Source organism: Haplochromis burtoni, unplaced genomic scaffold (assembly GCF_018398535.1).
Source record: "Haplochromis burtoni strain Fernald_Lab_line unplaced genomic scaffold, NCSU_Asbu1 Contig_177, whole genome shotgun sequence".
NCBI lineage: Eukaryota > Metazoa > Chordata > Actinopteri > Cichliformes > Cichlidae > Haplochromis > Haplochromis burtoni.
Window position 1 is genome coordinate 460,675 of NW_024582538.1, and position 23,822 is coordinate 484,496.

General features: G+C 41.1%; 3 protein-coding genes across 3 annotated transcripts in view; 1 reads left to right on the forward strand and 2 right to left on the reverse strand.

Annotated features, from left to right (window-relative positions):
• The window catches only part of fancd2 (FA complementation group D2), a gene marked incomplete in the record, with an annotated part of 23,956 nt that extends 14,962 nt beyond the window's left edge, over positions 1–8,994 (reverse strand). Inside the window, 32 exon segments of the mRNA XM_005941112.3 lie at positions 118–236; positions 320–448; positions 702–818; positions 917–1,072; positions 1,154–1,248; positions 1,353–1,451; positions 1,548–1,656; positions 1,797–1,912; positions 2,009–2,109; positions 2,212–2,355; positions 2,459–2,532; positions 3,256–3,375; positions 3,649–3,703; positions 3,811–3,920; positions 4,047–4,151; positions 4,294–4,425; positions 4,512–4,646; positions 4,760–4,906; positions 5,470–5,505; positions 5,628–5,739; positions 5,858–5,958; positions 6,049–6,153; positions 6,234–6,321; positions 6,405–6,529; positions 6,647–6,725; positions 6,834–6,886; positions 7,016–7,076; positions 7,201–7,307; positions 7,399–7,466; positions 7,554–7,688; positions 7,856–7,916; positions 8,131–8,994. Of these exon segments, the coding sequence (XP_005941174.2) occupies positions 118–236; positions 320–448; positions 702–818; positions 917–1,072; positions 1,154–1,248; positions 1,353–1,451; positions 1,548–1,656; positions 1,797–1,912; positions 2,009–2,109; positions 2,212–2,355; positions 2,459–2,532; positions 3,256–3,375; positions 3,649–3,703; positions 3,811–3,920; positions 4,047–4,151; positions 4,294–4,425; positions 4,512–4,646; positions 4,760–4,906; positions 5,470–5,505; positions 5,628–5,739; positions 5,858–5,958; positions 6,049–6,153; positions 6,234–6,321; positions 6,405–6,529; positions 6,647–6,725; positions 6,834–6,886; positions 7,016–7,076; positions 7,201–7,307; positions 7,399–7,466; positions 7,554–7,688; positions 7,856–7,916 (3,194 nt within the window).
• A 76-nt stretch (positions 8,995–9,070) lies between these two features.
• On the forward strand, positions 9,071–10,706 carry gpx1b (glutathione peroxidase 1b). Its single transcript, XM_005941102.3, has 2 exons — positions 9,071–9,410; positions 10,026–10,706. Exons 1-2 carry the CDS (start codon positions 9,195–9,197, stop codon positions 10,374–10,376), a joined length of 567 nt encoding a protein of 188 aa, XP_005941164.2. The 5' UTR covers positions 9,071–9,194; the 3' UTR covers positions 10,377–10,706.
• A 1,238-nt stretch (positions 10,707–11,944) lies between these two features.
• On the reverse strand, positions 11,945–22,648 carry usp4 (ubiquitin specific peptidase 4 (proto-oncogene)). Its single transcript, XM_005941103.3, has 22 exons — positions 22,365–22,648; positions 20,975–21,102; positions 20,696–20,826; positions 20,485–20,611; positions 20,245–20,390; positions 19,820–19,881; positions 19,552–19,686; positions 18,558–18,672; positions 18,271–18,444; positions 18,002–18,160; positions 17,509–17,733; positions 17,240–17,323; positions 17,022–17,116; positions 16,733–16,915; positions 16,328–16,554; positions 16,021–16,218; positions 15,853–15,923; positions 15,658–15,773; positions 15,430–15,579; positions 13,908–14,011; positions 13,479–13,567; positions 11,945–13,318 (listed from the first exon to the last, which is right to left on the reverse strand). Exons 1-22 carry the CDS (start codon positions 22,514–22,516, stop codon positions 13,196–13,198), a joined length of 2,994 nt encoding a protein of 997 aa, XP_005941165.1. The 5' UTR covers positions 22,517–22,648; the 3' UTR covers positions 11,945–13,195.
• Positions 22,649–23,822: the final 1,174 nt, after the last annotated feature.

Sequence of the window (23,822 nt, forward strand, 5' to 3'; positions counted from 1 at the left end):
TATATATATATATATCACATAAAACCCAACACCAGTCAGACTGAGGCAAACACTTCTCAAGGCATACTGCTCTAGATGTCTTCTGAGGTAAACATCTGTGCTGCTGTTTCTCCTTACCAGCTGAAGGTAGTGTTCAGGACCTGCAGGAGCAGCTGATAGGCTGAAGACATTAACTGGTATTCCTCCACATCTGTTGCAGGTCCATCAACAACGCCGTTGTTTTCAGATAGCATAATCTGTGAAAGAGCGAAAGCATGTGTGAGAATTTCTTAAAAACGTGATTTCCCATCTGAAGTCAAGACATTTAATGATTCGATACCTGGAAGTGGTTGTGGCAGTTCTCCAGGTGTGAGCAGAGAGCAGGCATAAGTTGGACACAACAAGAGGCAATATCCTTAGAGCTCCTTTGCTGGAGGTGGGAGAAGCCCACACTCTTATCAGTTCTTCCCTACACAGGAACATAGTTCAATAATTACAGTTAAATTATTAAATTTATACTGTATGAAACTATTGACTTTCAAGGACAAACAGGCTTAAATTAATTTGGTCTAAATAAATTGCTCCATCTGTGACTAGAATTCCTGCTACAATATATGAAATGTTAACCTAAAATGAGCAGTGTTTATTGTGACAGAGTATTTGTTTTCTCTAACATTGCTCCATAATGCTCGTTACTACTGTTGCTATGCTTTTTTCCACACCTTGAGGAATGGAGCTCTTTTGGCCGGGGCAGCTGTTAGACTAAACTCTAATTTGCGAAGCATATCCTCCAGGAGGAAGACGAGCTCAGCAGGGCCCAGCAGAACCTCCTCTCGCACCTTAGCAATGCAAAAACATTAGCTTGATTCAAATGGTGCACACGGTATAGTTGTAAAATACATTTAAGCAGCACACGTTTCCAAAAACGCTTATTTACCTTTGTGTGGAGCTCAGAGTCCAGCAGCGAGCGTGACAGCAGCCCACACTGCAGAACGCTAAGCACCTCCATGTCGAGCTCCCTAAAAAACGGTCTGTAGGACGCCAGGCTGACACCTGGCCGGATCTCCTTTACCTTCTCCTTTTCTGGCTGCTCCTTGATCACAAGCAAGTTCATGTTTTAGTTTGTTTTGCTTTAAACAAACACATGAGAGGGTCGACTTTGTGAGATGTTTACCTGCTGAGTTTCATCTGCTTCTGTCGCCTCTTCAGCCTGTGAGCTGCTTTCTGAAGAATTCTTACCAGAGGCCTTCCTTTTCTTTCCTGTGCCATCTAAATAGCATAACGAGGTCAATGTTATTATGTATAACTAACATACACATAACAGAAGCATATAAACAACGTAGGCTAAAATATTCTGTTACAGGTGGACTCACCTTTCTTTATCTTATTCACAGGAACAGTGGAATTAGGTACAATCCCATCTGTACTGTCTCCGTCAAAATTAGCAATAGGTGGCACATAGCCAGGTGTTCCTGAAAGTCAAAATAAAGTAAATTGTTAGTAAAACTGACACTGCAGGGCAGAAAAGAGGGGTTCTAAGTCCTTTTATTGTTGGATCAAAAACACACCTGCCAGAGCTCTCTCCAACAGTGTCTGAAGATAAGTGATGTTCTGCAGGCGAGTCAGTACTCTCATCTTCATATCTGTGTCTTTTTGTGTACAGAATGCATTTACCACCTGTGGAAAAACACACACAGCTTTAGGCGACAGTCACGCAGGCCTAGAGACCAGCCACTAGGGGAAAAGTGTTGCTGTGTGGCTTCAGTCACACATCTTGTCTTTTCCAAATAAGTGAACTGACATTAACATGCAGTTACCTCTCTGAACCAATTGATGGTGTGAAAGAGCAAAGTACAGAGGAACTCCCTCTCAGCTTTTGACAAGCTCTCAACTTTCTCTACTACGTCCATGTCTGTTAGGATCAGAGGGCACCCTGTAATGAAGCACATAAACACATAAGCATAAACTGCTTTATAGCCACAGTACCACACCGGTTTCCAAAAAGTATTCGTCACTCCCTCTTCCTCACCCAGAAGGCCGTCAATTTCCTCCAAGTCTCCCTGATGCCGCTTCTCCACACACAACCTCAGGAGACGGAAAAATGGGGACAAACACAGAGAAGACACTCGCCTGCTCCCACAAATACAACAAACAGGAAATATCAAATACAGTAAATACAATGAGCAAAACAGGTTATTGATTGAGCATTCTCTTATCATGGGGACGACTCACTTATGTGCCTTATTGACTTGATTTTGCAAATCTCCTTTGTTTTGGATGTCTTTGGCCAGTAGAGGCATCAGGTTGATAGCAATGCCTCCCTGATCCTCATCTTCATACAATTTGTACATTGCACGGGCCGGAAAGGGAAAGGACCTGAAAAAAAAAAAAGACAAAAAACAGGGTGGCTCAGTGATACCAATTATATAAAAATATAACTCAGTATGCTGAAAACAGTTACTACGTCATCATCACTGACCCTGATATTTCCGGGCCCAGGTCCACTACAAAGTCATCCTCAAAGTCTTGAAGGACACTTTTTCCAATCATGTCCTAGAAGAATAAAGAAAATAACAGGAAGGTTTCATCTTACAAAGTACAGTACAATCAGTTTTTACTTTAAAGTATAACGCGTACAGTTATTAATGTATAAAAACAGTTTTAAAAAGAAATAGAAACTACCACAAAGAAAGAAAATAATTAAAAGTTATGTCTGAGCAAAGACATCTTTGTAATCATATCCACTAACGCAGCGGTCCCCAACCCCCGGGCCTCGGACCGGTACCGGTCCGTGAGTCGTTTGGTACCGGGCCACGAGAGTTGAGGCTCAGGTGTGAAATGTATAATTTTCAGGGTTTTTATCGGTTTTCAGCATTATTTTGTTATCGTTTTTATCGTTTACTCGGTTTTCCTTGGTCTTTTCACGTGTGTTATGAATAAATTTTCTTTTTTTCGGTACTGGTACTAGTTTTATTTTGTTGTATTTATCCGCGACACCTTAAAGGCCGGTCCATGAAAATATTGTCGGGCATAAACCGGTCCGTGGCGCAAAAAAGGTTGGGGACCGCTGCACTAACGCTAGAATGTTGACCAGCTAACACCTATAGCTTCACATAATGCTACTTTGGACCTCATGATGAGACAGTAAATGTCCTCCAGTTTGCCTTCAGTACAACATGACAAACTGCATTTGAGAAAGCCTCTTAAGCAGCAAGAGCGAGATATTCTACATATTGCAGAATAAGAGAGACGGTTTTGTGAGTTTCTAAAACATACCTGGACCTGTGAGTCCAGAGTAGAGCTCAAAATCAGGTTGGCCAGTTCATCATAATAAAGAGCTGCAGCCTCAGGTGAGCTTTCACTGCTCGACTTCACCAGCTCCAACAGAGCCGTCACCTGCAGCGGGAAAAACAAACATAACTGGAGATCTGTGACAGACTTCAAAGGAAAAAAAATACTGGTTCAACCAAAATGAAAGGGTCCAAAGTTTGAAAGGTTCTGAAGTTTTTACAATGTAGATACACCATATATTTAAATACTAGCTGATCAAACACTGTTATCTTAAATAAAACAGGCAAAGATGTGGCAAAGATAAAAGAATAATGAGATTTTAAAGAGTAATCAATAAAAAAATCATTAGCACCACTTGTTTTAATGGCTAATACGTACCTGTCTGATTGTCTCCTGGGACAGCGACCTGCTCTGCGATTCCTTCGCTTTGGACCTGGAACAGACAAAAGAGGTTAGGGACAGAGTCTGCTGATGACACCGAAAAATTAAATCACAGAGTAAACAAGATGCTTATCTAATGTTTGCCAAACAAGTTTTTACCTGAAAGCCCCCATGCTGCCTACAATCATCACAGCACCAATGATGCCAATGCGCTTGTACTTGGGCACAGTGCTGGAGAGCTGTTTGCGGATCACTATGTGCATATCATCCTGTTTGGAATAAAACAGAAGAACACAGGTCAGTAGATGAGGGACAGTAAAAAATAAAAAAAGCAGAAAAAGTGTCCAAGGCTGGGCTGTCCAATATCTGGATCCCCTGAATGCGTGATTTTGCACCTGAATGTGAGATCCTTGCTTCTGTCCAAAGGCCAGTTTGCTCAGAAGGTGGAAAAGTCTTCGAATCTGCTGCGGAGTGAGGTTGTCCATGTAGTCCAAGATTCCCTATGTCAAATATCATGACTGGTTATAATCAGAACCAAAAACATTTTAAAAACACAGCTGCTGGGTAAGAAAAGCCATCATCCGCACGCTGCTTGCTTTGTATATTTGATTTGCAGCTACAATGTTTCGATCGCCTCGTCACCTTGACAAAAACAGCATACATGGCCATTTCCGAGGGTTTCTCGTTAACCAGACCACAGAGCAGCTCCAGAGCTACGTCCACCTCTCCACCCACACCACTGCACACGTGGGTCACGAGAGAGCCCACCACCTCCTATTAAAATACCACGGGGTTGAATTACTCAGAAGAATCTGTATTTAGAAACATTTACGCATGATTCAAATTATTCTCAAACTCACCTGATGGCAGTAAGAGTCAAACGCAGTGAAGGCATGTAGGTACATGTTTCCTCCGAAAGGCACCACGCAGGGGTCGGGTGAGCGTACCAAACTCTGAGCTAAAGCAAGGGTGGAGGGGAAGTACCCTCGCATGACCTAAAAGAAGAACAATAATAAATACAATGAAGTATTAAAAATTAAAAAAAAAAAAAAATTGCACTGGGCTTGTGTTCTTATATTTAAGCTTCTATTTCTACAGGCTGACCCACCTGAGCGTAGTCCCTGAAGGTTCTCTGTAACAGAGCCTCTTGGATCAGTCCGTTTCTCACTTTGACCTTCAGCACTCTTTCTGCCCCCCGTCGGCTCTGGTTGGCATTGGTGGAGTGAAGAATGAGCAGCACCAGGAGATCCATGACCTAACATGGCAAAGCAGAAATATTACAAAGAGATGCCTAAAAACCTTAATGTGGTGTATAAACAGGCTTCCTAAATGTCCTCCTTCAAAATGTTTCCCATAATCCAACTGTGACAGTTGACATCAGTAAAGATGAGTAACAACATGGTCTAGTAGGTGCATGTACACATGGTGGTGGACTCAAACAAGTCACTATGATAAGCAAGAGAAATTAATTTCTGTAAAATTATCCAGATGTTATGAAGAAATGTGCTTGAAATGTTAAAAGTAACTATCCAATAGCTTTCTAATAGTGGAGACTTTTGGATGCCCGTGGTTCTCAAACTTTGATGATACAGAAGCTAAAATCACACTCGTCACCCCAGAATGTTTTAAATCTTTCACTAAATACAAAATCAGCAGCTTAACTGCATAAATTATATTAATTCAACTTCTTCTTATGTATACAGCCATGAATTTTTCACCTGGTGACCCATGGCCCCCTTCTGTTTGAGAACCAGTGTATAGACCTAAGAATGGGACCAAGCCGTCAGTTAGCATTCTTTGGGAATATGCTGAACTTACCTTATGCCCCTCCACCTCATCCACAGACTCTATGGCCTATTAAAAAAAAACAGAGAGAAAGAGAGAGAGAGGGGGAAAAGTACATTTAAGTCACTGACACAAGCAATTGACTCAGTCAGTTAAGTGAGGGGACATAAGAACATTAGTTCATTTCATACCTTGATCCAAGCCTCAGAAATGGTTTTCTGGAATCGCACTGCAGACTTGATGCAGTCCAGTATCAACGAGATGCTGTCCTGGCTGCTGCCAGCTGCTGCCGCGGAGGCAGACCTGCATCAAAAACATCAAAAACTGGATCACATCACCAACAAACCACATTTATTACTTCAAAACTTCAGGTGTGTCACATGTACCCTAATACTGGGCTATAAATTAATTGTTATCTTACCCGCCTGGTGCTTTGCTATTCATACGACTCTGAGAGACTTGCAGCACAGGCGGAAGGACGCATTGCTCAAGCTCCAGCTTTTTTCGAAGATTACAGACAACCTAAAAACAAGGAACCACTTCTCATATCCATTCATTTAGTAAAATTATGGTGTGTATGGGGATTTTTTTGTATTGCTTGACCACTCTGACCTCGTATGCATCAGAGGCCGACACAGAGTGCAGGATGAACTTGACCACTACGGGGAGGTCCTCTAGCTGCACAGCAGCCAGCGTGGCCATAACAGCTCCACGGACCTGAAAAGCCAGAGAAGCAACAAGTAAGAACGCATTGCTACCAGTGCACATGTGTGTTTATATGTGCATGTGTACACTACCTCTGTCAGCAATGAAGATGCGAGGTTAAGACTAGAAAGGGCATCCAGGATGGGAACGGTCAACTGAGTCTTCTCCTGGAGTAAAGAGCTGCAGAGAGGAGGGGTATTAGCAGCAACCTTAAAACACAGATTGACCACAGCACATGTGTGTTAGAGATTTAGTGTACATACTTGAGCTCCCTGGCTATATCATTGTGCTGGGCGTCTTCCAGTATCTCTGGCAAACTGGTGATGATGTCACACTGAACCTCCGCCGGAGCTACTGACACCAACTCCATGAGCTTCGACGCCAAATCCTGCAGGAAGATAAATAAGCACAAAAGAAGAAACATGTGATTATAGGACAAACTCAACAGGCCAGACATACCTTCAATTACAAAAGCAACAAAACCTGTCATCAAACAAATGATTACCTTAGTGTCCACAACTCTGTCTAGCCATTTGAGTTGGTTAATAATAATGCGTGGGATACTAACTCCTCCATCGCTGGTACTATGGAGTAGAGAAGACAGTTAGATTTTTTTTAAAGACATATTAAAAGTATTCCAAATTTTAAACCAAAAAATTGTGTAGTACATCAAAATGTCAGGAAATACTGACCTATCTAACATATACTCAGGGAGCTTCTCAAGCAAGGTGTTAATGATGGAAGTCTATTAAAAAAAAGGACAGGTGATTGGGGATTTGTGGTAGTGTATTTGTACTAATACATACTGCTTTTCATTTTGACTGTGCTTGTGAAAATGCAGTTTTCATTTAGAGGTCATCACAGAAAATCTCACCTGTAACATTTCAATCCCCAACAACATCCGCAGCAGGCTTTCCTGGAATGAACTGACAGAACTGCAGCACACATGAAAACATATCAGTTTTATTAGCTTAGTCCAACTTCTAGCTGTGTCCTCGATAATTTATGGAGCTGTCAAAAGTAGCCTTATAATTCATTGGTTGTTTATGGGATGTTTACCTGGAGTCTCGATTAGACGACTGTGGGATGCATGGAAGAAGGCAGTTCCTAAACCTGTCAGTGTTCTCCATATATGACTCCAGTGCTGTGATGAATTCTTGAATGATCTAAGAGATGAAAAGTAGGAATTTAGAGGGAAATGTGTTTTTTGTTGTATTTTTGTGTTTACTGTAGGGTTGTTGTACGGTTTATACTCACACCAGGATACCTGGGGCTCTTCTGAATTTGCTGCTGTATTCGTCTCTGAAATACTACTTGGTCAACACCTGGAGAGGGATAAGACCAAATGTAGGTGAGCATCTCATTTCATTTACAGCCCTGCTTTGTTTCAAAACTGAATTGAGTGCGTTTACCTATCTCGTTAGGCATGCCGCCCTGTCTCAATGTGACACCGGCCACTCTGACAAAGTCAACAAACACACACTGACTGGTCTCCTCTGGGGCAGCTTCCTTAGACTGGCGACCAGCGCTGCGACTCTTCTTCACTTCTGAAAACAGATATAAACCTTAAAAAACAATATCACAGAAAACAGCAATACAGCTTCTCTCGCGGGAAACTGTGTCAACATAGGTGCTACTTAGCTCCCAAGACTGATGAATTTTTTGGGAATACATGGAGAAACATGCCTTATACACATACACGTTTTAAACTTACTAGGTGCTGCAGGAGCTCCCTCTCCTTTATCCACGGAGGAGCGTCGCTTTTTGCGCATCATCTGATGAAATATGAAGGACAGAAGGCTGTTAATAGCTATATTAGGCTACCAGACACACACAGGGGAGTTAAAAAAGGAGGGGACGGTAACCACTGTCGCTATAATAAACGACACAGTTCAATAACTTTTACACAAACGTGCTTTAACATCATGTCGATATGAAATGTTCTGGTAAGGTTGACAGAAATGTTTTTATGAAAAATGGTAGACATACTTTTACTGAGCAGACGAAGCCACGGACGACCAGACACCGAAGTTACAAAACAAACTTCCGCGCCAAACAGCTCCGCGTCATCAGTGTCGTCACACTCGCGCATCCTATTGGCTGCTAGAAAAGCTCAGCCATAACTGCACCGTTATAGGTCACTCTGTTTACTGATCTGTGTGCTGTACTTTACAGCAGTCCGTCAGTAATGTGCAATATTTTCATTTTCAAACACTCAGTCGGTTTGTATGAGGTGATCATACTTAAGCGTTTGGGACTGGATACTTAATAACTGAACAGGCTTTACGGGTCGAGCAACTCCATCAAAGAGTACACTGGATCAAGCTATTGCAGTGCCCCTTGCTTTCTTCTTCGTCTCTCATAGTTTGCCGACAACATTGTCCCGCTAATATTTAAATTTATTAAGTTAATACATTACTTATTTACATAAAAAATATATATTAATAAATATCGGTTTTATAAGTAAATTTTTATTAAAAATAAATAATCATATTTATACATGAGCCTGTATGGAACCCCACAATATTTTCATGACAATACATTAGTGTGTATTTTGACAGTTCGCCTACAAAGTATTTGCATGTACATTCAGCTTTAACTGTGCTTATTGTATACTTTCTTTATTTTTTTTACTTTTTTGCTCTCAACTGATGACATGCAGATGCAGCTCAAATAGCTGATTTTGTTTCCACAGAAAATTTAGAAAATGTGGGCTAGTTCTGAAGAAGCACCAAGGTAGGCCTGGCTTTGCACCTGCAGCCAAATTGGAGCAGTGGAAAAGAGGCAGGACACAAATGTGCAATCAATACAGACAGTGTCCATGTGCATATCAATTCACATGTACACACAGGTTCTCAGGGGTGTTTGGAGCAGGTTATCGCCCTGCGTGGTATACCAGCCCACTAATTTCAGGGAGTGAACTATCTTGGCAGGCAATACAAGCTCTTTCACCATATAAAGCTGGTCCAAAGAAACAGAAGAGCGCACTGTGTTGGTAGCGAAGAAGGCATCTGCTCTACCAGAAGAAAGGAGGAAGAAAAGAAAAGAAAACAATGGCTACAAGTTTTTACGACCTCACGGCCAAACTGTTGACCGGGGAGACGTTTAATTTCTCGTCCCTAAAGGGCAAAGTCGTCCTCATTGAGAATGTCGCTTCTCTCTGAGGTACGACCGTCAGGGATTACACCCAGATGAACGAGCTCCACGAGCGGTACGCCAGCAAGGGGCTTGTGATCTTGGGAGTACCCTGCAACCAGTTCGGCCATCAGGTGAGAAATTTATCCCGTCTATCTGCGCTTTGGAGCACATGGCTAAGGCCTTTCTATCCCGTCAGTCTAGAAATAATCATTCTGTAAGTGTCATTACTCTAAATTTCCTGCTTTCACCGTTAATTTATCATATTTTCCCGGAAATGGCTGACTTATTTGTATTTAATCAAATTAGAGGAAGTCATTTCCACCCCTTATTTAAAGGTTTAATCTTGTATAGTTTCCAAGCTTACTGGCAAGTTTTAGATCGGGCTTTAGTATAATATTAGTCAGCTTGTAAGTACAAGAGACACGTCTAAAGCCATAGGTTATTAGTGCTGTTATTATATTAGCTGAAAGCGCAAAGCATTGGTGACTTTTAGGAAGGAGGGAGTTGTGGCTGTGTGTGAGATTTTCGTCTTACAACAAAGAGTTTTTACGCAATATGAAATATACTTTAAAATGGTTAATATTTTATAAGGCGCTGAAGGACTACACAGGTTATTGTTACTAGTTACTTATTGATAGTTATTGGTGGGATTCAAATAATATTGAGTACTTGCTGTAGGGAACAGGGAAGTTTGTATTTTCTGGTTCTTCCCGATAAGAATGAGCCAAGAGTGTAACTGTGTGCAGGAGAACTGCAAGAATGAAGAGATCCTCCTGTCGCTGAAGTATGTCCGTCCTGGAAATGGCTTCGAGCCCAAGTTTCAGCTCTTTGAGAAGATGGACGTGAACGGGAAGGACGCCCACCTCCTGTTTGCGTTCCTGAAGGACAAGCTTCCAACACCCAGCGACGACGCAACGTCTCTGATGACCGACCCCAAGCTGATCATCTGGAGCCCGGTGTGCAGGAACGACGTGTCCTGGAACTTCGAGAAGTTCCTCATCGGGCCGGATGGTGTGCCGTTCAAGCGTTACAGCCGGAGGTTCCTCACCATCGACATCGAGGGAGACATCAAGAAGCTCCTCAGCCAGACGAATTAAAACCTCGTCCTAAATGCTGAAGCAGCCTGCAGCTTAGCACTATGTGTGTGTGTGTAGCCTTCATAACGAGAGAAACACCACTGCGCTTACAGCTTCAATAGATGCCACCTAAACTCACCACCTGTGCTCTCCTGTACGCAGTAGCTGTCTCCTGCTTTCTTTTTTTTTTACTAAATGAAGAAATCCTCTGAAACCAAACTGTGAGGAGGATATCTGATGAAATGTAAAAGGCAGGACTGTTTTATCTCTTCAAAGCTGCGCTGGGTGCATGTAAAGCACAGCTGTGGTGTCAAGTTTAAAGGGGATCAATAAATATATTTTTTGCAAACATTTCTCTGACTCCCAATTATATATATTTATATATATATATTTTCTTGTTTAAAGGTCATATTTGAGGAACTATTTTGTCAGCTTAATCTTATTAGCATATCTAAAAATACTCAGACATTTTCTGTAAAGGAGGGCTGGGGAAAGGTTATGAGTGGTAGATTATTCATCCACAGGCAAGTGTTGGCTTTGTATATAGCTACAGTACACCTGATTACAGGTGTGTTTCCTGTGCTTACATGTAATTGTACATCAGAGTTCCTTTTGCAAACAGTCAGCATTACTGGCAGGCAATTTAGGTTGCATCACCTGCAACCAGAGGTAATTATCTTAACACAGACAGCAGTACTTACAGCTTCAGCGTGAAGGTTATATTGCATGCAATTATTCTAAACAAAGCACCTCATTGAGGACTTGAGCTTTATTACGCTTTGTATCAAAGTACATTTAAGTATTGCATCACCTGAAACCAGAGGCAATCTGTGTTATATTGCAGTGCATGTCCAAACAAGTGAGCTTGTTGAGGCTTCCAGTCTTTATTGTAATTTGAATTCAAATATTTTTCAGTTAAAAACAAAACTGCAGATATCGGCAACAAGATAAATATGAGAACAATCATTTTTACACCTATTTAAAATAGTGTTGATTATGTACAGATAGAGTTTGAACTGCTGACATAATTTTGGGTGGATAAGAAGACAAGATTTTCTGCTGCTGAACTGTGTTTTCAGTTACATATCTAGATTACAGATATAAAGCTTTTCTAGTTTTAGGCATAAATGATTGTTTAGGTAGTTTGAACAACATGATGATGCCAGGACCAACCAGCAGGGAGGACACCCAAAGGCCCTGTATGTTAGCGTGCCATTATAAAACCAGGTGCAGATTTATGCCCCAGAACAAGCCTTGTGGGATTACATTATATTAAGTGTTAACTGTCACAAGTAAATGTATTCTAGTTTTTACTTGATCACATTCAAAACATCCAGTCACCACTTACAAATGTGCTCCAGGGGATTGTTGTGTATGTCTGGCCTTCAATAATATAAAATAAAAGAATCACTTTCAACTTTACTTAAGAGCCAACTGCTGTATTAGTATCACTGGAAGGAAAACTGGCTCAAAGTGCCTGCATTCAGTGAGAATGCTGTTAAATGACTGCTTTCCTCCACCCCCATCTGACATCTAACACATTTTTCCTCGTGATAAGGAGCAAAGTTCAAGTTTCATGAATAAAGCACCACTTTTATTCTAGTTTATTTCGCTTCACTCAGTGTGCTTAGAAGATATCAAATATCATAGCCATTTCAATACAGAGCTGCATTATTGTACAAGACTAATTAGGACAAGCTATCGCAAGTGAACTAAGGGTCCGGTCAGGCAGCTTAAAAGACACATTAAAATTATGTGGACGCATATGACAGACCAAACCCTTTAATGCTAAAGGCCTAACCATACACTTCCATGATCTCTAGATACACCAGAAGCAGGTAGATTTTCACGGAGAATTCAAAGTGCCTCCTTTTTAAACAGGTTGCAGGAATTGAAAGGCCGCTTTTTTCATTATGATTACAAAAAAGAAAAAAAAGAAAATACAAATTGTGAGCAGGGTAAGACTCCTCTCATGAGTTTAGGGCCCCGAGAGCAGAGCCCGTGCTGTGCATCAAAACATATTCGGGGGAGAAAAAAAAAACAAAAAAAAAAAAAAACAACTCATGGCTGAACTAGAGCAAGGCCAAAACAAAAAAAAAAAAAAAAAAAAACCCCCCAAAACAGCTTCTGCCACAACTCATGTCAAGATCTAGATGTTAGGGACCTTGAAATGAGACACCCTCTCTGTGGTCTAGATGCGGCACAGATCCACTGCTACCGGTAGTCTGAAGCCGAAGGATCCCCTCAGAAATAGTTTAACTTTAAACAGGTGGCATAAGGTAACAGGATTCTTTCAACAAAGAAGGTGCCATGTACTGTCATGTGTGCACATCACACTGCTAAAATTTACCTTAGCACAGCAAGAATATGTGAGATAAATCTAGGCACAAAGCCAGCATCCTGGAAACACATCAGTTTGTTCATTTTATCATAAATAGCTTGTATCGCTTTGGTTGAAACAAATGCATTTGGCTTTTTGTTTTAAATATTTCTGACTGGTCTTGTGGGCAACAGAAACATTTGTTTATCTATATATTTGAGGGCACTTCTAACCTTAAGTTTCTATATTCACTTATATTCCTCTTCAATCCAGACTAGCAAACTACTTTAAGAAATCAGCAGACCACCCGCTGCAGGGAGGAAAGTCTCACAGTTCACTCTTATGTCAAGGCTGATGGCTGTAGCTGACAACATATGAGACAAATCAAAATACAGGGAAGGTAGGATTAATAATTTTATGTCTGTGGAATCCTCTGCCACTAAAGTAGCTTTGTGTGTGCGTCCGAGTGTCTCTATTTGCCATATGCATTTCAGTGTGTGTCCCTTTTCATCTGGGCTTCCTAATTTGTGTCCATGTGGTCTTCGGCTGGCTCCGGGGCTCCTCCCAATGACGCCGAAGGTTGAGGTTTAGAGGGGCTTTCTTCGTCTATGCGCTGATAGAACAGCACGTAGGCGGCTTTAGTCTGTAATGGCACAACACGGGTAAGATTACATTACTAGAAGAGGAATACTTGACACCAAAGTCAACACACCAGCAAGTGTCAGTACTCATCATTCTTTCACTTGAAAGACTAAAGAAAACAAACACCCAGTGAGCACCAGTACACAACACTGAAAACTCACCACAATCTGATCCTCTGTGGCAGATGAGACGCTGCTGTCATCAAAGTAATACCACTTTCCATCCACTTTATTCTTGCCATAAGCCGTGTCTGTTACACAGAGACGGTGTAAGGTTAACGCATGACTTTTCAGGAATTTTGTTCAGGAAGACAAAAGTCTGATTACACTGCTTCACTATGACAAAAGATGGCATATCAAAGAAAAATAAACTGAGTGTGAGTGCACAATGAAAACAATGATGTACGAGGCTCTACGCCTTATTACATTTTAACCAAATGCAGCGTCCTTGGAGACAGAGTGACTTTCTGAGCACCCCATCTGCTGACACATACTGTGTTCATGTTTAAAGGCTAAACAAACTGCGACCAGCAGTTGGCATCAAAGACTACATAGGGGAAATTTCATTGTATAAATTAAATGCTGACTTACAGTGACCCCCTCCCATTCCTCCATAGTGGTTTGACACAGCAATAAGGTCGTAGATGTAGGGGCCGGCCTTAGGGTCACACACAAACTCAGACATGTTGAGATCCCTGGCAGAGAAAATACCATCAGATGGTGAAACCCTGCATGTACTGCACTGTTTAAGCCATCCTTAGTAAGTGTGAGTCAGACTTTTCTTTTTAAAATAAGGATTTCAGCAACACAATCTGCTCTGTGGTTTCCGTTGGATCAAGTTCCTCAACGGTGTCCTAAGATTGAAATGTAGCTGTTAGCTTAACTGTGAGGCAACTTCCCTTTTATAACACAATAGAACATTTGTGTCTCTCTAATGAGGGAGTGGGGAAAAAGTTAACAAATTAACCAGCGTTGGGAAATCTTATGCATTTGTCACCTAACATCTTAGTCATGTAACAAACTCCATTGTTCCTCAGTCACACACCCACAGCAGCAGGTTGCCTGTCTTTCTGGAGCAACCTTGGGTGTCTAGCCCAAAGTTGCCATGTGGAGGAAAAAAAAACAAACAAAAAAAACTGCAAAGCCCTCGATTAATGAACAACCTGGGCAAACAAATCAGTGACCATCAGTATTTACAAAAATCCACACAACCGTAAAAGATAAGAGCAGAAAGTAGGTCTAAATGTTCTATTTGGGGTCATGCCAGTTTATAAGATAATAATCCACTTCTTGTAAGTTGAATGAGTGTTTCCTCATTCAGAGCTCTGGTTGGTTATTCTGTGAATTTCAAACTACAGCTCCCTCTAGAGTCAAAGCTATACCAATACTACAGTGTTTTCCAGTTCCTTATTTTTAAATTTTCACTATTTTACATAAAACTGCATTAATGGTTGTAATCATTTTCATACACTTCCTTTAACTTTTAAGACAAATCTTTTTAAAACACACAGTTTTTCCATTTCTATTACAAGAGGCCTCTCAATCAACGCTGTAACATCAGTCATGGTTTAATGGTGTTAAGAGTTGTCATCTTGATTGACAATGCAAATTGAAATTTAGCTGACATGACTAAGGAACGAACCATCTTTACAAAGAAGGTTCTGTAAAGAAGTATTATTTTCTACCTTCACTACATGGGTAGCTGCTATGTGGAAAACTAAATCATTGTTTAGCCCATTGCTCTCTTATCTATAAACAAATCACACTAAAAATAAACTGAGAATCATGTCCTCATTTAGTTTTTCAAGAAGTTCTATTTGTAAGTACTGAAGTCAAAAATGCATGATACTGATCTTGACAACAGTATGCTGACAAAGAGAATTTTAGTTTTTTTTTTTTTTTTATTTCTCCTACCAAAAGGTACAATATTAAAAAGGTAATTTGTAAAAAGCATGTGACTGAGTATATAAAAGGCAGGAGGATTTTTTTGCATCTGTATTTGCTAATGCTACTGGACACAGCCAATAAAAGGAAAGAGGGAAACTGAGTAAAATAGCAAAGTCCCAAATGGTGAAAAGACCAACTGAGGATTCTGCCACGACACAGTACATACCTGATGGGAAAGTCCACCACTGTGTCCAGCTTGTCCCTCCAGCATCGGTTGTATGAGAAACGCTTTAGATGAACCACCAGAATCCGAGGAAGTGACCATAAGTCAAACTTCTTTGTGGCCTGTTGGTGTTTCTTGCATGTTGGACAATACCTACAAGAACATATTCAGTTTAGATAAAATATAATGTGTGTAAACATTTAAGAGTAAGTTATGCTGAAGGGTCCTCACCATGGGTCATGCTCTCCCAGTGTTTCCATTGTTGTAAAGAGCTCGATGCATTCCCTTAGAGCCACAGTGGTTTTCTTTTTTTGGGGCTGCAGCATGCTCTCATGCTTCTCATAAGCCTAAGCACAATATTTACACAAATATAAACAAAGTGTTTGAGCACTGTGTCACAGAACTGTGTGACGAATATCAACTGACCTCTGCTTCCGGTTCATCATAGTAGAGTTTCTTCGACTCTGCGTCCCAGTCGATGGCCACTGTGGAATGTGCTGCAGAGGAGAGAACGTGGAAGAAGCTGTGTTATCGTAAAGTGGCCTGAAAAAAGGAAACTTTCCATGCAATTGAAGTTTAAAGATGTACACTGACGATTAATTTTGAGGACATTTCCATCACAAGGCAGCGGGCTAATGTTGGCTGTTCCGTAAGAGTTGACTATGCTGAAAGTAAAGAGCTTGGTCGTGTCTCCTTTGGACCCATTTTGTAAGTCAGAGGCCTCCTCCTCCTCTTCAGATTGGCCATTTTCTGGCTCTGGACTCACTTGGTGGTCCATGGCCTCCTCTTCACCTAAACAGTGACATAAACCACATCTAATTATTCTTGTTGCAATGCTTTTTGAGTGCTCCTTGATGACGACTCCTCAGCTGGATATGAGTAGTTAATGTCAGCTTCGTACCATCATACAACCCATTCGTTTCATTGCAGGTCCCTGAGTGGTTGCTGCCATTGCTGGAGCTGGCACTGCAGGAGGCCCCATCTGATAAGGGACTGCCACAGCCACCCAGGCTGGCATTGAGACTAGAAGATGTAGAGCATTCAGGGGCCTGACTGCAGCTGGATAAGGTGGCTGAGGCTGACGCCCTGCTTTCAGTAGAAGGGCTCTGGGAGTGTTTTACATAGCGTCTGCAACACACAACAAGGAATACGAGTTAACATGGTTAACCAATTCTGGAAAGAATTCAGGGTGTGCATGTTCTGCTCCCTTTCCATTAAACTTCTTCATGCCAGATGTACTGTATGCACAATGCTACTACACCATAATATAGCTGAATTTCTTTTTACCAATACAGTAGGTTCTTACCCAATCCTCTCTAGGATCTTATCATAAAGAACGTCTGCTATGAGGTTATGTCTGGGCACGGTGATAAGTAAAGGCTGGCCAAACAGCATGGTGCTTGTGGAGCTTCCAGCATGCTTTGAGTGGCGCTCCCTGAAATAAACAGGCAGGCTCATCCTTTCGTTGTTCTCCTCCTGTACCTCATACCTGCAGAGAGCGTTGACACAAAAAAGGAAACACGTCTTACACTCACATTGTACAACCACAGTGAGTGAGTTCTCAGATCATCACCAGGTCAATAACACAAACTTACACAAAGATGTCATCCTTTTCCATGATTTGGTTGAGGCCATCATCCCGTCTATAAAGTTTATGGAATCTGTGATTGTAAACATCTGCCACCACCATCTACAAAGATAAAGGAGGCAAATTTAGAACAAACTATAAACTGTTTCCCAAGAGTAAGAAAAACAAACATGTGAGCATCATAAATTAGACAAAACTCGTGATGTAAAAGAATAAGATTCTAACATTTTCTGGAGAGATTCCACAGAGTTTGGACAAGGCGCTGCACAGGTCTGTTATAGTACCCAGTTTGGGGACCACCACCCGATACTGTAAGACAAAGAAAACAACATATGATGTTCTCAGTGACTATGCTGCTATTTTAAAGAGATATAGAAATATATCTTAGACATATCAACTATCAAATTTTTTTAAAATCTCCAAATCGTAGATACTTATCAGTTTGACTGTGGATTTAGGTCTGGAGCAGCAAGTGAAGGTTAATGCCAACTCACCTGTGTGGGTCTTGACTGAGGGTCTGATCGCACCAGGAAAACTTCCATGGTACGGTCCTTCTTCAAGGGCAGAGGCAATGTGAGGTAGCAAAATGGGTCAAAGGTAACAGATACCTTGGAGCACTCTGGGCATACCAAGGTGGATTTGAAGAGGCCATGGAAAATATCAACTATAATAGAGTCATTGCGCAAACGGTGGTTTGTCCAGGCTTCCTTGGCAACAATCTGTAGTTCACCAAGCAGTGGAGAAAAGGAAGAAGACCTCCATTAGATGGCATTTTAAAACCATCAATTCAACTATGATATTGCTTTCTTGTTACTATACAGAAAAACTATTTCATGTCTAGCTGTCAGTATAAAGCAGACTGGCAGTCATTCTGTTTCAAATTTAAAGGTTCTGTAAAGGTTGATATTTCGGCACCATCATGAGAGAATCAGACAGACTTTTACTCTTTAGAGACAAAACAACACGATATCTACATCTGTACTATACCTCATCTGGACGGCCCTCTGCATCCCTTAGGGCCAAGTAAGGCTTCTTCTTGACCCTATTCAGATCTTCATGGAGCCCGTCAAGAAGGAAGGCCAACAGCTCCTGAGAGTCCTGCTGCTGATAGCCTGAAAACTGGGGGGCAAAGCGTCCGACCTGGGTCTGACAATCAAAGGATGATTATTATTACCTTCATAGGCCTCGATGAGTTTGCCTGAATGTATTCAGTCGGTATACACAGACTTCAGTTCAAGCTATTTGACACAACTTACTTTGAAGGTACGTGGGGCCACATAACTGCTGCGGCTGAGCCACATTTGTTTTACTAGATCTGCATAGGCCTCAGCTATTTCCCCCCTCATTCCCAGAGGATTCTCTCTGTTTATCTCTGCCTCATACTGGTCAGTGAGGAAGTACTCTGTGAGTGGAGATGCATTGCTCAGGCACTGAGGGAACAGGAACCAAAAAAAGAAAAGACACAAAAAAGGATTATGTGCACAGAAATATTAAAGCTCACTTCCACTAAGCGGAAGCTGCAAATGCTTGTTGTTTTTTTTACCTGAAGGGCAGAGTTCATGAAGCACGTATTTCCCAAATTACTGAGCCCACATAAGCCAGGCTGCGATTGTGACTCCCTGTAATTGTAGGAGCTGTATGAATTGTAGCCCCCATATCTGTTGGCAGAAAGGATGTGATAGTTTGTCTGTAGTATTGTATTCAGGATACAGCTGTTAACACATGATAATCAAGTAAGCTAGGTGCATATAAAATACCAGTTGTCCTACAAATATGCCTATAAACTACGTGCTCTTTATTATTCAGCATACTAGTACACTAAAGCATGTATGCAATCTACATTTTTTTAAACTTAAATATGGTCAGACAATAGACAACGGGAATCTTTAGATCTTTAATCACTCTCTCAATGTAACAAAAACTAATATTTTCTCATTTACTATCTACATATTTCTGCAAATTTCATTAAAGCAGCAGACTACATAAAGAGCAAATGCATGCAGCTGATTATACAGACACAACATATGCAGTTGCAAACTACTGAAATTTGGTGTGAATATATTTTGTGCTTTATTCTGGGTGACATCAAGGAGCTAAAACAAATAAATACAAATTTAATTAAAAAACTGAGATGTTAAAAGGATAAGATAAAGACTAATGGCATTACAGACAAAGTAAAACATCACACTCCTAGTTTTGCAGCCTGTCAGGAATTTTTGTTTGTCTTACAAACTACAGAGTGGTCTGTGGGAACAAAATGTGATATAATGATTTGTAAGAATTTTAACAAGTTGGAAGATGTCGTCACATTTCCTTGAAATGTCTTTGAAAACTCCACTTGTTGAAAACTTAGATTGGATATTGGAAAGTTGTTTTTCCCCTCTTTTTAAAATTAAGTGACAAGCTGTGTGTAAACAGTGAAAAGAAATATCACTCCTATGCCTTACAAGCTTTGCCAGTATTTATCCATGAGAGGTAAAGTTTCAATAAACAACAAAAGAGAGGGGAGAAAAAGTAGATCAGAAAAGGTGCCTTGCCTGTTGCTGGATGAGGTGCTGTTGTTCAGCGTGTATCCAGGGCTGCAGTTGCTGTCTCCATTGGTTACTGTTGGGGATGAGTTTGAGGAGAGTTTTGGAGAGGTAGTGAAATTCCTGGATGGGGTTGTACTTGATCTAGTAAGAAAGAATGAAATCGTGTTTCAGAAAAGCACATTCTTAAATATGTAAACAAACATGCCTGCGTGACTGGAGAGGAGAAGAAGAAGAAGAAGTAAAAAGAAAAAAAAAAAAAAAAAAAAAAGCTTACTTGGGATGTGAAGCTTGTCTGGGCCACGTACCATCCTCATTTTTGCGCTCAATCACAAGCACCTGGGAAAATATTCGACATGAAAGCTAGGTTGGCACACCTGAATTTCATGCATGACTTTACACATCTCAGGCTTGAGTTTAATGCTACACATATGCCATATGCCACCAAAACTACATTAGCTGTAGTTAGGTTTATGACCTGCACTTTTGTGACTAACTAATGTTTCTTTATTCTAATACATTGTATTTTTCTTCTAACTTGAAAGCTGCTATGACTGATCTGGAATTCAGTGGCCGCTGTTATAAAAAAAAGAATTGAATTAATGCCTTCATCTTCTCTAACCTTGATTGTGAATATAACACACAAGTTTATTATTGAGCTGTAGTCAAACAATAATCTCAGTCTTATTTGAATAGCACTACCTGCCCCTGGAAAAGACCAGCATCCTGTACGGTGCTGTCTGGCTTGTTCAGCTGCTCGTACGTATTGCTCATGTATTTGTTCCAGAGCCTGGTCTCTTCCTCTGATGGGATATTGAACAGTGTTCTCATCTCCTTCTCTATAGTGTCTAAAAATAAGAAAAGTTTGATAAATAAGCATGAAGAGTCAAATAGTTTTATTCAGCAAACACCAACGTATAAATTACACATGTGGATGCTCACCTATAGTATCAGCTTTACTGAAATGACGTGTAACAACATTGTCCATATTGTCATTCTCACACAAGTTCAGCTCCAGCAAATAGACCTCCACTTTACAGTGCTTGACAAACATGCCATGTTCAACGACCTAGAGAAGAAAAGAGACATTTGGAAGCCCAGTCCACGCACTCTGGTACAGGGTTAAAATTAAGAATATCTTTAACAGCGTTACCTTCCTGACGATAGGTCTCTGGCCCTCAAGGCAGCCGTACCAGCTCACTAGCTTATTCCATGCCTCAGTAGGTACTAGGACATAATCAAGCTCATCTATAAGGTGCTCTTTCAGGGCTTGAGTCTCATGGTCTTTAAGAAGAAAAAGGGGAAAAAAAAACACATAAGTATAAGCTAAAGAACTAAATGTTTTGTTTTTTATTTCTATGTGGACCTTATATTGTTCAAGCAAAATCAACAGCAGTCCATTAGGGGATTCTTTTTAAAATGACAATTTTACCTGAGAACAGGCCAGAGTTATCAATTGGCCCTGGATAGAGGCTTCGTTCTCCAACATTGTACATATCCCAGCTGTCAAACCCCACATACTTCTTCCACTGTTTGAACCACCGACTGTCTATTAGATACCTAAAACAAATTGATCAGTCACAGTTAAAGAAAAACATATCACTCGTTGGAAGATCCTCTTTTCCCCTTAAAAGCTTTAACATTTATATCTCGTAAAGGATTTCTTCCCCCAGCATAAAAAAGGGTCAAGAGATTCTAAAAGGTATGGTATAAAAGGGCACACAGCCCTACACTTTCCCAGAAGATTATGCAATACCAAACTGCCTTGGCATTTATAGTAACTGCAAGCTAGTTTGACTTAATCTCATCTAAAGAATCTCCTTTGGTTAATAAACTTGTATCCACACTGCAACACGCATTCAAATGCTAATTCAAAAAGCTGGACTATGGCTCTTTCGTGTCAACACTGTAAAATTAACGGGCTTCAAAGTGTCAAACAAACAGGTGCATGATCTTATCCCCAGATTAGTTTTGCCAAGCTATGCCTGACAGTGTTTAAGGCTCCTGGAAATGAATACCAAAGGACAGTAGTTCAATTTTAACAATACCATAAATGGAAGGGCCGAGTCATTTAAATAACTCCAGAAAAACAGGTTAGCTTTGCAGCTAGTGGCTGCAAGAATGAACGTGACCTGGTCGTTTGGCACCCACTTCTATTAACAAATGAGATTAACGGGGATGCTTGCCCATCTCACATGTCTGTGGTGTTGTGTTTACTGGCTGAGGTGAAGCCTCTTTAGTACACCGGCTGCAGTATACCCAGGCCTGAGCAGTGTTAATGGTCTGAAACTATGTTAGCTAACACAGTTGGCTTGCCGGTAAGGGGAACGTCACACGGTTTAACCGGTATGTCATGACAAGCAGGTAACTACTTCTCACATTAATTCTGTCAGCGGGCCCATTTCCTCATCATCATCCCGCAACTGACAACGAGACTGTTTCACTGGAAAAAGAAACTACAATCTGAATCCAGGGCCTTAGCTATTCTGACAGCCCACTAGCTACCACGACTGCTAACGCCGCTCAACTCATCACAAAACAGGCACTAATTAACGTGCAAATGAGTCACTTGGCAGCTGGGTTGCTTGTGTGCGTCAAGGATAATATCTGTTAATACAGGCATTAGTACTAATAGAGAAATTCAAATGTCGGGCTGACTAGCAGCAAGCGTGCTAGCCTGCCAAACTATCATTAGCACAGCAGCTATCGAGTTCAAGCTTACAAGCATTGCTGTCATTAGCTTGCTAGCTTAGCATGCTAACACTTCCTGTTTATCGGCTAATGATAGCTAAAGACCCAAGTATTGGTGGCCGCTAGCTTACCATTCGTCACCCTTTCTCAGAGACGTTTTCAAAAGAGACCCAATAGTCTGTTTTTGACTTTCGGTTGAAGGAGTCGGTATTTGTGCAGCTACCGGCTCCGAGTCGGAGTCCGCTGCGTTACCCGACTCGGGTCCGCCTCCCTCGGCCATCATGCAGCCTGTGTGCCGGTAACGTGAACGCGCTGAAACACACGCACTGGGACGGGCTTCATTTGCCTCATTCTTCCTCTACGGGTGGTGCATAGCCGCGGAGAGCTGCTATTGCACTCCAGCGTTCAGTCACTAACACTACTAAACCGGTAAGTTACGGGACATTCAAATGCCAACTGACTGACAGCGAGTTTCCCATAAAAATGATCTTACAATTCTGTGCTTCAACTCTGTGTTCGCTAACCTGATGATAACTTTCACTTACATGATAGGTTTTTAGAGCTCGTTATCCTCCAGGCAGTTAGATAAAGCGAAGACTGTAAATTTTAACGGGGACCGAATGCAAATGTTTTGTGTAACAATGAGCTATTATTACTGACGAGGACAAAATTATTATCCTCGCTATGATTTAAAAGTTTTTGTCAACATTTGTCCAAGTGTTTTTTTAATATAGCAAGGGGTTTACAACATAGCATTTGCAAACATAATATTGCTCTTTAGAAAGCATAAATAATTTCAGAAAAAAGGATGATTACCAGGGTCAGTATTATTCCCCCCCCGAAAAACTGGTCTTTTCATTGACCCACAGCACAAACCGTTGTTGTGCAATGACGGGTTTTAACTTTGTAATGCTCAAAGCTTGCAAAATCAGGTCAAAACTGAGGACTGTCTTTCAGTTTACACATAGTATTAAAACCCTTAGCAAAGATTTGAGCTGTCACCAGAGAAAGCATTTTACCAAAAGCAAAATTAATCAATTTAGATTTCTGTCAAGAAATTCAAAGACTGCCACACAGTACAGAACAAGCCTGGCATATGAAGGTATGTATCTTGCGAAATGTGAGAGCTTGTACAGGCAGAGATAGGAAGCAAAAGATTTCAGACACTGTGGAAAGAAATCAAGTGAGAGATGTGTCTAAAGAACAACTGCCAAGACATTACTCAATGACTGAGCCAAGTCAGAAATGATAGTCTCAAAGAAGACAATCACTAGAACCCTGCACAGGAATGGACTGCGAGGTTGCAGACCAAGAAAAACTCCACTTATGCAGGAATGACACCTTCAGGCTAGACTGAAGTATGCGAAAGACAACTTGGAGAAAGACTCTGTATACTGGAAGTGTATCCTTTAGTCAGATGAGACAAAGCTAGAGCTCTGTGCTCATGGCTCATAGAAATGCTGCTTGTGTTTGAAGAAGTAAGAGGCGTACAACCCAAAGAACACCATCTCCACCATGTAACACAGTGGTAGGAGTATTGTGCTGTGGGGATCAGTTCATCTGAAATGTGGAATCTTCTCAAGGTGTAA

What these genes read in the sequence shown, in the direction of transcription:
- usp4 (XM_005941103.3), bottom strand. Translation starts at nt 22,516, where the DNA reads ATGATGGCCGAGGGAGGCGGACCCGAGTCGGGTAACGCAGCGGACTCC. An exon ending in CTCAGTCAAGACCCACACAG is followed by an intron (nt 17,324 to 17,508) that starts GTGAGTTGGCAT and finishes TTTGTCTTACAG; the next exon opens with TATCGGGTGGTGGTCCCCAA. An exon ending in ATGATGAACCGGAAGCAGAG is followed by an intron (nt 15,774 to 15,852) that starts GTCAGTTGATAT and finishes TATTGTGCTTAG; the next exon opens with GCTTATGAGAAGCATGAGAG.